Source organism: Loxodonta africana, chromosome 7 (genome assembly GCF_030014295.1).
Source record: "Loxodonta africana isolate mLoxAfr1 chromosome 7, mLoxAfr1.hap2, whole genome shotgun sequence".
NCBI lineage: Eukaryota > Metazoa > Chordata > Mammalia > Proboscidea > Elephantidae > Loxodonta > Loxodonta africana.
The window spans coordinates 83829514-83842709 of record NC_087348.1 but is presented as its reverse complement, the minus strand read 5'-3'; the positions used below and the strand labels follow the sequence as shown (position 1 = coordinate 83842709).

At 38.4% G+C, this 13196-nt stretch overlaps 1 protein-coding gene and 1 pseudogene across 1 annotated transcript; one reads left to right on the top strand and one right to left on the bottom strand.

Moving 5' to 3' along the window:
- The first annotated feature begins 219 nt into the window (after nt 1-219).
- LOC100663373 (olfactory receptor 52D1-like) lies at nt 220-1788 on the top strand (annotated as a pseudogene).
- An 8524-nt stretch (nt 1789-10312) lies between these two features.
- On the bottom strand, nt 10313-11452 carry LOC100663655 (olfactory receptor 52E1-like). The gene has a single exon (XM_003421459.2). The coding sequence runs from the start codon at nt 11252-11254 to the stop codon at nt 10313-10315; it is 942 nt and encodes a 313-aa protein (XP_003421507.1). The 5' UTR covers nt 11255-11452.
- Nucleotides 11453-13196: the final 1744 nt, after the last annotated feature.

The following is a 13196-nucleotide window of genomic DNA, read 5'->3' as shown; positions in this document are numbered from 1 at the left end:
TAAATCCAAAAAGAAATAAAAAAGGACAATGGAAAGTATTTTGAAGTCAATGAAGATAAAAACACAACATACTGGATTTGTGGGAAGTCACATTGCTTTTTTTTTTCCCTGAATGGGAAAACAATGCATGTTTATTATAAAACATTTTTTTTTTTCCAAATAGAAATTTCTATAAACAACATTTTAAATTTTTAATTTCTGTTTTCCTTGATTTGTAGATCCCAATCATTGCTCACAGGTGGATTTGTGTTCATTCCTTTCATAATGTAACTGATTTTATTTTTTTTAAGCAACTAAACTATTTATAGTACATAGGAACTTTCTTTTTTCCATTAACAGTGTATCATGATGGCCTCATCAAAGTCAGAAACAAAAGCCTAGCCTGTAAACACTCCAACCTCTCACCACATGCAAGCAGAAATCATTCACCTTTGGGTCTCCTGGTTATGAACTTTTTAATTTAGAATTTTCTTTTTATTTTAAAGGTCCAGAATGCTTCAAAACCAAGATGAAGCACCTTCTCTATGACTCCTGTGACAAGTGGAATAGATCTCCATTTATTGGGTCGTATAAAGCTTGTTCAGATAACTTTTACTGCAATTACATGGGAATTTAATCATTGCTTTGCACCAGTTTCTACTGTACTAAATGTTAATATCTAAAGTTAAGAATGAAGTACTATTCATCGTCTTATACTCTGATAGAAACTATTATCAAGTATTTTGAACAAATTAAGAAATAAAGACGTCAGTAAATGAACTGACAGATCAATATGAAAGAATTTTCACCTTTTCATAGCTGAAGACAACCTGTAGCTTCCAGCATGCCATTGTGCAATAATACTAATTTCCACTCCAGTACCTTTTTTCTTCTTGGCATTCCAGGGATGGGGGCCATTCACATATGGATATCAGTGCCCTTCTGTCTCATTTATCTGTGTGCTATCCTAGGAAATGTCTCTCTTTTATTCATTATCAGAACGGATTCCAGTCTGCATAAGCCCATGTATTTCTTTCTCTGTATGCTCTCTGTGGCTGACCTGATCATCTCCACCACTGCCATCCCCAAAATCCTCAGCATTTTTTGGTTCCATGACAGGGAGATCTACTTTAAAACCTACCTTGTACAAGTCTTTCTCATTCATTCACTATCTACTATGGCCTCAGGGTCTATCTTGGCCATTGCCTTTGGTCTATCTTGGCCATGACCTTTTACCGCTACGTAGCCACCTGCAAACCTCTGAGCTATTCTACTATTCTGACATATGGAGTTATCAAGAACTTGGGGCTGGCTATTGTTTTCCATGGGATTTTGGTTCTCAGTCCTCAGCCCTTCATGCTTCGGTGGCTCCCCTACTGCAGAACTAGTATCATCACTCACACTTACTGTGAATTCATGGCCCTCATCAAGCTTGCTTGTGCAGAGACCAGGATCTGCAGAATATACAACCTGACTGTTGCCTTCCTTACTGGGGGTTTAGATTTCATTTTAATCGTATGCTCTTATGTTATTTTGTACTCTGTTTTCCATCTCCCATCCAAAGCTGCTTGGCTCAAGACCTTGGGCACTTGTGAATCCCATGTATATGTGATTTTAGTGGCCTATATGCCAGCTTTTTTCTCCTACCTTACTCACCAGTTTGGGCGCCACGTGGCTCCTCATATTCATATCTTTGTGGCTAACATCTACCTCCTTGTCCCACCCATGGTGAGCCCAATGATCTATGGTGTAAGAACAAAGAGGATTAGAGAACGCTTCCTCCAGGTTTTGACTTCTCAAAAATTCTGAAATAACCAATTCTTCTCCTAACACATTTCATTATCTTAAGGAAAAAAAAAAAAAAAAAAAGATAAAAATCCTTTCTCTAGAATCCTGAATCCCTCCATTTTCTATTTAAAATATTTGAAATAATAATTGATTATATTTTGCTTTCCTTTCAGAAAACTGGTTTCACATATGGCTAATAGGTTTTTTATTCTGGATATTGTCACTATTGTATGATCATTTTGGTTGATTTGTTTGTTCTCACAAGCTTATTTCCTTGTTCAGGCTCATGAGCTTTATTAGAGTTGTTACTATTGGCACATTATGTCTGATCTTCAATAAGATACCATACCTTACAGTGCTCAGTTAAAAGGGTTGTCTACATCTCCTGGGCAATGAAACTGAAAGCTTGTAATATGTGTAACCCTGGAAATTGTGATGGCACTAGTACGATGTCTTTTGAGCAGTCAGATGAAGAAACTCTCATGATGTGCCATCCAGAGGTACTCCTGGGATATTTTATGACATATTTTATTATCTAGACAGAATTCTCCTAAATTGTCAAATAATATTTATGCCTACAACATTACCCTCAAAGAATTATATCCAAAATTATGCTACTTTTTTCTTTTTTATGTGATTCAAGTTGATTATTTTAAAATACCTATGTCTCCTTTCTCATTCTTTCATGATTTTATATGTTTATCCCCAGTCTATCTTATAAAATAGCAAAACACTTTGTTTTTAGCCCTGCCTTACCATTCATCATTCTGGCTCTTGTTCCTTGTGATATTACCCCAAATGTGTTGCTTGAGTCAGCTGGCTTGATTATTTTCACATTTGGAGCTCTGATGTCCTGTTCCCAGATGGCTAGAGCTGTTACCAGGTATATCAGTCTAGGATTCCATTCACTTTTCTTGTATGGATTCAGCTCAGGTGTCCAAGTAGCTGATCATCAAGTGTGTGCTACAGGCTATGTTCTACAGTCTTATGGGGCAGTGGTGATTGGTGTAGGTACTGGTATCTGGTTGCAGCAGTGGGTCATGCTCTGAACAATGCATGGGGTTGACAACTGTCCTCCAAATTCCTGTGATGACAGCACGGCCCTGGTCCCTAGAGAGCACAGGTGGGTGGGTTCTGCAGATGGACCTTGGGTACCTAATGCTTTCTGTTGTAAGGACTGAGACATACCAGTTATCCTTGGACCCCTGTCGTGGGTGGCTGTGTGGCCCGAGTGGAGCCACCAGTCCTTAGGCTCCTGATGTGTGTAGGTGAGGACCCTGTTTAATAGGTAAAGCAGTGTCAAACATCTAACACCCACCTCTCCACCACACAGCTGAAATAGTTGCAGCCTGCCAACAAGAGCCTAGTCTTCTGAAATAGGCCCACACAGGTCCATGAAGGGTGGAAAGGTATTCAAAGTCCACAGACCATTTATGGCTAGACAGAAGACGCTTTTGTCCTGAGCTCTCCAGGTGAGTGGAGCTGGCAGATTGTCTTCCCCATTTGTGTATTTATTCTTTCTCCAAGACTGGGAGAATGGCTCAGGATGCTCAGTAGGACCTATCTCATGCCCAGGGAAATCGACAGCCATTGAAGCTGGCTTCGGGTCTGAGGGTGTGGTAAAATATACGCAAGTACTTAGCTTTTGTGAGAGCACCATTCTTCTCTGGTTCCAGAGGTGTGAGTAGTCTGTGCAACTTGCTGTTTCTTTCTGAGGAAACTGTGGCCAAATGCTAGCACCAGCCCACCACAGCTGCTCCCAGGAGTGGTGCCTGAGGGATTCTCGTGGTTCAGGTCTCCTCTCTGCTTCTAAACCATCTCTCCCTTCCCCTGCCACTCAGTCCATTTTATAACTTTGCCTTTGATGTTCAGGGCTCCTAGCTTGTCATAAATGTAGTCATTTCACTAATTTTTTCAGGTCTTTGTTGTAAGAGGGTTCACTGGAAGTGTGTGACTACTCCTCAATCTAGGCACCGCCTCCAGAAGAAACAATCTTAGATAAAATATAATCGGTTTGCTACGTGTTTGATAGGAACAATGTACAAAGATATAAATGCAAAGGATTATCTAGCATCTGTTAGAGTGGCTGAGTGCAAAATTAATAAATATGTGTACATCAAAAGGGACATGCAGATGTAATTTATACAAGATATATATTTAGGAAATACAGAAAGAATGTAGTTAAGTATAAAATAAAATTATACCAGAGTTGTAAAAAGATTTACACAAAGAAAACTACAAAATACTTCTGCAAGAACCCAAAAGAAAATTACATAAGTTGAAAAACATATCTTGCTCATGGAGAGGAAAACTTAATGTTGTAAAAATGTCTATTCTTCCAAAAACGATCTATAGATTTAATGCAATTCTGATCCAAATTCCAACAACATTTTTTAATAAGGAGAAACAAATCCCCAACTTCATATGGAAGTGAAAGAAGTCCCGGATAAGTAAAGCACTACTGAAAATGAAGAACAAAGTGGGAGACCTCACTCTACCTGATTTTAGGACCTGTTATACTGCCACAGTAGTCACCTTGTACTGGTACAACAACAGATACATAGACCAGTGAAATGGAATTGAGAATCCAGACGTAAATCCATCCACATATGAGCACTTCATATTTGACAAAGACCCCAAATCAGTTAAATGGGGAAAAGACAGTCTTTTTAACAAATGGTGCTGGCGTAGCTGGATATCCATCTGCAAAAAAATGAAACAAGACCCATAACTAACACCATGCACAAAAACTAACTCAAGATGGATCAAAGACCTAAATATAAAATCTAAAATGATAACGAACATGGAAGAAAAATAGGGACAATGTTAGGAGTCCTTATACATGACATAAACAGTATACAAAATATTACTAACAATGCAAAAGAAAAACTAGATGACTGGGAGCTCCTAAAAATCAAACAGCTATGCTCATCCAAAGACTTCAACAAAGGAGTAAAAAGATTACCAACAATCTGGGAAAAAGTTTTTAGCTATGACATTTCTGATCAACGCCTGATCTCTAGAATCTACATGTTACTGCAAAAACTCAACTACAACAAGACAAATAACACAACAAAAAAATTGGCAAAAGATATGAACGGGCACTTTACTAAAGACGACATTCAGGTAGCTAAAAGATACATGAGGAAATGCTCATGTTCATTAGCCATTAAAAAAAACACCCATTAGCCATTAGAGAAATGCAAATCAAAACTACAATGAGATTCTATCTCACATCAACAAGGCTGGCATTAATCCAAAAAACACAAAATAATAAATGTTGGAGAGGTTGCAGAGTGACCGGAACACTTCTACACTGCTTGTGGGAATGTGAAGTGGTAAAACCACTTTGGAAATCAATTTGGAGCTTCCTTTAAAAGCTAAAAGAGAGATACCATATGATCCAGCAATCTCACTCCTTGGAATACATCCTAGAGAAATAAGAGCCTTTACACGAAGAGATATATGCACAGCCATGTTCATGGCAGCACTGTTTACAATAGCAAAAAGATAGAAGCAACCAAGGTGCCCATCAATGGATGAATGTATAAACAAATTATGGTATATTTACACAGTGGAATACTATGAATTGTTAAAGAACAGTGATGAATCTGTGAAACATTTCATAACATGGAGGAATCTGGAAGGCATTGTGTGAGTGAAATTAGTCAGTTGCAAAAGAACAAATATTGTATAAGACCACTATTATAAGAACTGGAAAAATAGTTTAAACAAAGAAGAAAATATTCTTTGATGGTTAAGAGAGGGGGGAGGGAGGGAAAGGGATATTCACTAATTAGATAAAAAAATAAAAAAAATTATATTTTAGATAGTAGATAAGAATTATTTTAGGTGAAGGGAAAGAAAACATACAATACAGGTGAGGTCAGCACAACTGGACTAAACCAAAAGCAGTTTCCTGAATAAATTGAATGCTTTGAAAGTCAGCGTAGTGGGGCGGGGGGGGATGGGTGGGTTTGGGGACCATGGTTTCAGGGGACATGTAAGTCAATGGGCATAATAAAATTTATTAAGAGAACATTCTGGATCCCACTTTGGAGAGCGACATTTGGGGTCTTAAATGCTAGCAAGCAACCGTCTAAGATGCATCAGCTAGCCTCAACCCACATAGAGCAAAGGAGAATGACGAACATCAAGGACACAAGGTAATTATGAGCCCAAGAGACAGAAAGAGCCGTATAAACCAGAGCCTACATCAGCCTGAGACCAGAACTAGATGGTGCCCAGCCGTATCCGATGACTGCCCTGACAGGGATCACAACAGAGAACCCCTGAGGGAGCAGGAGAGCAGTGGGATGCAGACTCCAAATTCTCATAAAATGACCGGGCTTAATGGTCCAACTGAGACTAGAAGGATCCCAGTTGTCATGGCTCCCAGACCTTCTGTTGGCCCAGGACAAGAACCTTTCCCAAGGCCAACTATTCAGACATGGATTGGACTGGACAATGGGATAGGAAAAGATGCTGATGAAGAATGAGATTCTCAGATCAAGTAGACACTTGAGACTATGTTGGCATCTCCCATCTGGAGGGGAGGCAAGAGGGAAGAGGGGTTAGAAGCTGGTGGAATGGACACAAAAAGATAGAGTGGAGGGAAGGAGCAGGCTGTCTCAGGGGGAGAGAAATTAGGAGTCTATAGCATGGTGTATATACATTTTTAATGAGAGACTGACTTGATTTGTAAACTTTCACTTAAAGCACAATAAAAATTAAAAAAATAAAATAAAATTATAGAATTCTAAGTTATACCATTACCAAAATTGGCAGGATTTATACAAAAGTGCTTCAAAAGATTGTTTCCGACATCTGAAAGGAGGCTAAACACATTTAAAAGCAATCAGTGAAACCAGATAACTGAGAAGATCACATGTTCAACGGTGTCACATTTCCCACATTAATACTTAGGTATAATACAATTCTTATCAAAATCCAATTTTTATTCACTTAATTCTCCTTATATAATTAAATAAATTTTATGAGGTTTATTCTGATGAGTTATAGGAGTACAGTATATATCACAGGATTAAATTGGGATTATGTATAAAAATATACAGCCTAATATGATTTAAAAATTCAAAACCATATGATTAAGGAAATGAGAAAAAGTAAATGAAATTTCAATCTTTAATTTAATACCAAGTGAATAGAAAATATTTGTTTCTTTTTTTCATAAACATATGCAACATTTTTAAGAACCAGGGGTCTGAGACTCAGGCAATCCTGCTGAGTGAGGGCAGGCCCCTGAGACAACTGAAGATGACTCAAGGCTCTTTCTCTTCCTCATCACCCTTCCTGGATTTTTCTGTTATGAAGTAGACAGTTCTAAGGGTTTAGAAGCTTAGTTCTAAACTCAGATCTTCAACTTCCCATAGCTTCTTTCCCTGACACCGTAGGGAAGCCATCTCCCCTCCAAGTCCATGGAAGACCTAGGCATCTGGAAGCATGACCGTAACTGAGTTCATTTGGAGAAGCTGTAAATCATGAGAGAGCTGCCCTCAGGGAAGGTGGGTGCTCATCCTGATCCCAAAGAAGTCCTGGTGAGGTCAGGTAATGCATCATCTCTCTCATATGTGTCATGGACTAGATGAACAGTGGTCTTGCCGGAAAGTTTCTGGGCTCTCCTTAGAGCAGACAGGCTCATAATAAACAGGTTTGTCAAAAGTTTCTGAAGACAGTGAATTCTTGGTATGTAGTCCCTGAAAGGACTACCTCTGTGTTACGGCAGCAGGGATATCTACTATGTTATGGTTTGAGTCTGAGCTGCAATTTCTTGAGGAAAAATTTGTGCATGGGCTTCTCTGCTAAGTTCAGTACAGCAGAGTAAAGCTGATGAAGGAAACGATGGGAGCGTAGGTGCATCGGTCCTATATTTTGGGTGAATCTTAGAAATCTCTGATATTCGAGCAATGTTTCATGCTGCTCAAAGCAGTTGTAAATACACTATCTCATTTCATATTCACATGTTTGAGTCCATTGTTGTGGCTATTAGAAGTTCCTAGAAGTCTTATAATAAAAACAAGTCTAAAAATTTAGTATTTTCCCACCCAGAATTTCACAAACATACTTTTCCTTTAAGTCCTTTCTGCATCTAAAGTCACTAACGTCACATAGAACTAGAAAACACTACACTGAGTGATATCACATGGAACTAGGGGTTCATCGACCTCCCCACCCCCTTAAAAACAAACAAAAACACTTAGGCGAACTTGGAGCGTCACCGGTAATTCCAACATTCCATAACAATGGAGATGTTATGGGGGTGGAGAAAAAAAAAAAAAAAACACAAAGACAGAACAATTTAGAAAAAGAATATCTTGTTCGCAAAGAAGTTCCAGTAAGTCAGACCCCATAAGAACAAGCCCATCAAATAAACAACCAAGCACATTTTTTAAAAAATTTATTGTGCTTTAAATGAAAGTTTACAAATCAAGTCAGTCTCTCATACAAAAATTTATATACCTTTCTGTATACTCCTAGTTGCTCTCCCCCTAGTGAGACAGCACACTCCTTCTCTCTACCCTCTACTTCTGTGTCCATTCAGCCAGCTACTGTCCCCCTCTGCCTTCTCATCTCCCCTCCAGACGGGAGTTGCCCACATAGTTTCATGTGTCTACTTGATCCAAGAAGCTCACTCCTCACCAGTATCATTTTCTGTCTTATAGTCCAGTCCAATCCCTCTCTGAAGACTTGGCTTTGGGATGGTTCCTGTCTTGGATAACAGAAGGTCTGGGGACCATGACCTCTGCGGTCCTCCTAGTCTCAGTCAGACCATTAAATCTGGTCTTCTTACGAGAATATGAGGTCTGCATCCCACTGCTCTCCTGGTCCTTCAGGGGTTTTCTGTTGTGTTCCCTGTCAGGGCAGTCATTGGTTGTAGCCAGGCACCATCTATCTCTCCTGGTCTTAGAGAGACGTACTTTGATTTATGTGTTCCTTTCTGTCTCATGGGCTCATAATTACCTTGTGTCTTTAGTGTTCTTTGTTCTCCTTTGCTCCATGTGGGTCGAGACCAATTGATGCACCTTAGATGGCTGCTTGCTAACGTTTAAGACCTCAGATGCCACTCTCCAAAGTGGAATGCACAATGTTTTTTTAGTAGATTTTATTATGCCAATTGATCTAGATGTAGCCTGAAACCATGGTCCCCAAATCCCTGCCCCTCCTACTCTGGCCTTTGGACAATGCAGTTTATTCAGGAAACCTCTTTGTTTTTGGTTTAGTCCAGTTGTGCTGACCTCTCCTGTATTGTGTGTTGTCTTCTTCTTCACTTAAAATAGTTCTTGTCTACTATCTAATTAGTGGATACCCCTCTCTCTCCCTCCCCACTCTCATAACCATCAAAGAATATTTTCTTCTCTGTTTAAATTATTTCTTGAGTTCTTATAATAGTGGCATCATATCATATTCAAGCACATTTTTGAAGTAACAAATACTACACATTTACCAAGATTAGAAAGTTTATATGATTCTGTTCATAGGGAAAAAAAAAATCTTTCTCACATGATTATAATATTCACGGTCGCAAACCGTATCTTTAGACATCAACATGGCAATGTCAGAAATAAATTGTTATGATAGGGAATACAGGCTTATGGGAAATGGCTAGTGTTTATTATTTAAGGAATCAGAACTAGTCATGGTGACCCACTTTTTTGTTTAAACTCAGCATATGGAGTGCTTTATAATTTTATTTTCTTGACTGTTTTACTTGATATCATGGATTGAAAGGTGTTCCCCCAAAATATCTGTCAACTTGGCAAGGTCACGATTCCTGGTATTGTATGATAATCTGCCATTCTGTTACCTGGTGCGATCTCCCTATGTGTTGTAAATCCTGTCCCTTTGATGTCAATGAGATGGGTTAGCGGCAGTTATATTGATGAGATCTACAAAATTAGATAGTGTTTAAAGCCGATCTCTTTTGAGATATAAAAAAAAGAAGCAAACAGAGAGATGGGGGGACCTCAAACCACCAAGAAAGCAGCATCAGGAGCCCAGCACATCCTTTGGATGTGGGGTTCCCGCTCAGAGAAGCTCCTTGTCCAGGGGAAGATTGATGAGAAGGGCCTTCCTCCAGAGCCAAGAGAGAGCTGATGCCCTGAATTTGGACTTCTAGCCTACTAGAGTCTGAAAGAATAAAATTCTGTTTGTCGAACCCATCCACTTGTGGTATTTCTGTTATAGTAGCACTAGGTAACTAAGATACTTGGCTATGGTTTAAACTTACTGCGACTGTGAAATTTGATGTGTTTAGTCATAATCAAAGCAGAAAAATGTGTTGGTTTCCTTTCATCGAAGGGTTTTTGTATTACTTCCAAACAATGAGAAAATATAAAACATTTTTATTCATGCATTTGGTATGGGTTTGACTTTACAGTTTTGGGTTTGAGAAAGAGGCTTACAGCCTGAAGATTTGCCATTGACAGGCCTCCTTCGAGATAGTCTGGGATGTTTTCCTCCCATTTTGAATATAGAAAATCAGTGCCACCCTTTTATTAAATTTGAATCTTTATGAATACAAGAGTTATGTTTTATTTCTGGAAAATATTTTCAGTACCCGCTCTCTAATCTGTTTAGTTCTGACACCATAAATTACTGGATTGAGAGCAGGTGGAATGACCACATAGAAATTAGCAAGAAGGATATGAATGTACCTTGGTATATTCTGTCCAAACCTATGGATCATGAATGAAAAAAATGCAGGTGTGTAGAAAGCCAACATGACACACACATGAGAGCCACAGGTGCTGAGTGCTTTAAGCCACGCATCATGGGAAGGGAGTCGAAAAACAGCATGAAGGATCTGGACATAGGAGATGACAATGGCTATGATGTCAAACACCAGGATAGAAATGGCACATAAGCCATAGATGATGTTGACCTTGATGCTGGCACAGGACAGGCGGGCTATGCCCATGTGCTCACAGTAAGTATGAGGGATAATTTGGTGTCCACAAAATGGTAACTGTAAGATGAGTTGAACAAAAGGTATGGCAAAAGACAAAGGTCTTAGTAGGATTACCAATGCAATGATGAACACCACCTTGTTTGTTAGCACCAGTGTGTAGCGAAGAGGGTTACAGATGGCCACATAGCGATCATACGCCATGGCCACAAGCACAGCTGACTCCATGCCGGTGCATAGGTGGATGAAGAACATCTGGATGAGGCATCCCTCAAAGGAGATATCTCTCAGGTTGTGCCAGAAGATGCTAAGCATCTTGGGAATAGTGGATGTGGATAGTCCCAGATCAATAGATGCCAGAATGGCCAAGAAGTAGAACATGGGCTGATGGAGGCTACTTTCAGTCTGAATCACAAAAAGGATGCAGATATTCCCAAGAACAGCTGTCAGGTATGCAGCACAGAAAGGGAAGCCAATCCAGTTATGTACATTTTCCAGCCCAGGGATCCCCAGGAGGATGAAAGAATAGGGATGAAATAGAGTGGTATTGAGTGGGGTCATCCTTCTGGGATCTTTTTTACAGCAAAATATATCATAGACCAAGTGTCTCTCTCTCACTGAGAGCTCTCAGGCTTGCTTAGTGCACAAAAAGGAAAAAGAAATCACTGAAACTTCTTTCATATTCTACCCACATCATTGCATTTTAGAGGACTGAAGGTACACACAATTTAAAGGTAAAATGTAGTCACGTGATTTCAATGTACCTCATCAGATTAATTAAATTAAATATACCGTGTTAACATTGATTATCTACCACACATGTATCAGTTTCCGTGCTAAGACTGATTGTAAGAAATAGAGTAAATTCCTTACCTAATAAAAAAAAAAAAATAGAACTTAAAATTTAGTGGTTGAAATAGTTATACAAATCAATGGCTTAAATTCAAGCAATAATTTCTAAGATTAAAGTCATTCCTTTGCTACTTTGGGTACAAAAAAAAAAACACTTCTGAAAATGTTTTATTATTCTTGTACAGAAAATTGTTTATGATTATATTCTCTGTGGGCAAAGAGCTAGGAAAATGGTGTAAATAAGATAGTCAATATGATTCTACTTATACCACTATCTAAGCTGAATGAATCCAGAACCGCAGCAAACCAGAACATGCTGAAACAATTTTGGATTTGTATAGGCCTCCACTGTTTAAACTCCAAGGCTATTTTCTTGCTGATGCTGATGTCAGAGATTTACTCTGCCTTACTGTTTTATTAAGGAAGTCACAGTGAACTTCATCTCAGGATGATCCTTTTACTTCAACTCTGCTTATAAAGGAATGTGCCCTTCCTTTTGCATTTCCACCTTGATGATGCGCAAATAGAGCCTTTTCATTTTAAAGTGTCCTACTACCGATGACTGTAAGGAAAGAAACAGAAAGTTACACATGAGCACACACAAACATGAACACCCAAGTTTATAAAACATCACAAAATTGTCGGATAGTTATTTAATTTATACAGGCTACTCCTTGACACTCAATCTATCCTAACTCTTACTACATTTTGTTGTCTTCATGATCTATCACCTTAAAAATTATGAACTTACTTTGATAAAGAGTACTGGATGGATAGATGATAGATAGATGATAGATAAATGATAGATAGATGATTGATAGATGATAGATAGATAGATGATAGACAGATGATAGATACATAGATACATAGATACATAGATGATAGATAGATAGATAGACAGACAGATAGATGATGGATGGATAGGTGATAGATAGATAGATGATAGATAGATAGATAATAGATAGATGATAGATGATAGATAAATAGATAGATGATAGATAGATTAGATAGATAGATAGATGATAGATAGATAGATAGATAGATAGATAGATAGATAGATAGATAGATAGATAGATAGATAGATAGATGATAGATAGATGATAGATAGATAGATAGATAGATGGATGATAGATATAGATAGATAGATAGGCAGATAGGTAGATAGATAGAAGCTGGATATTATTAAGATGCCAAACAGAGGTTCCATCACTTAGAAGTGCTCAGTAGAAATACGAATTACCTATTATAGGAGAATTACAAGCAGGGAAGGGAATTTAATCCACAAAATTAATTACCTGTCTTCTAAATAAATTAAGAGAACTGAAAGAATTTACAAGCAGGTGCTGAGGTGAGGTTGTTACTATTAGTCAAAGACAAACAAAAAACCAGGCTGAGAGAATAGGAGAGTAACTCTTAGGAAAGTGTTAAGAACTACAAAGCAAATACCCTTGTTGTAGGTAGAGATGCCTATACACAAGGAAAGTGCATTTGAATTGAGCGGATTCAGGAGGAGGGACAAGGTAGAATCCTATAATTGGATTTCTTCTCTATGACTTTCTGTCAGCTAACTTAGATCTTAAAAACAAACAAACAAAGAAAAAAACTAGTTGCAGTTGAGCCAACTCTGACTCGTGATGACCCCATTGAGTTA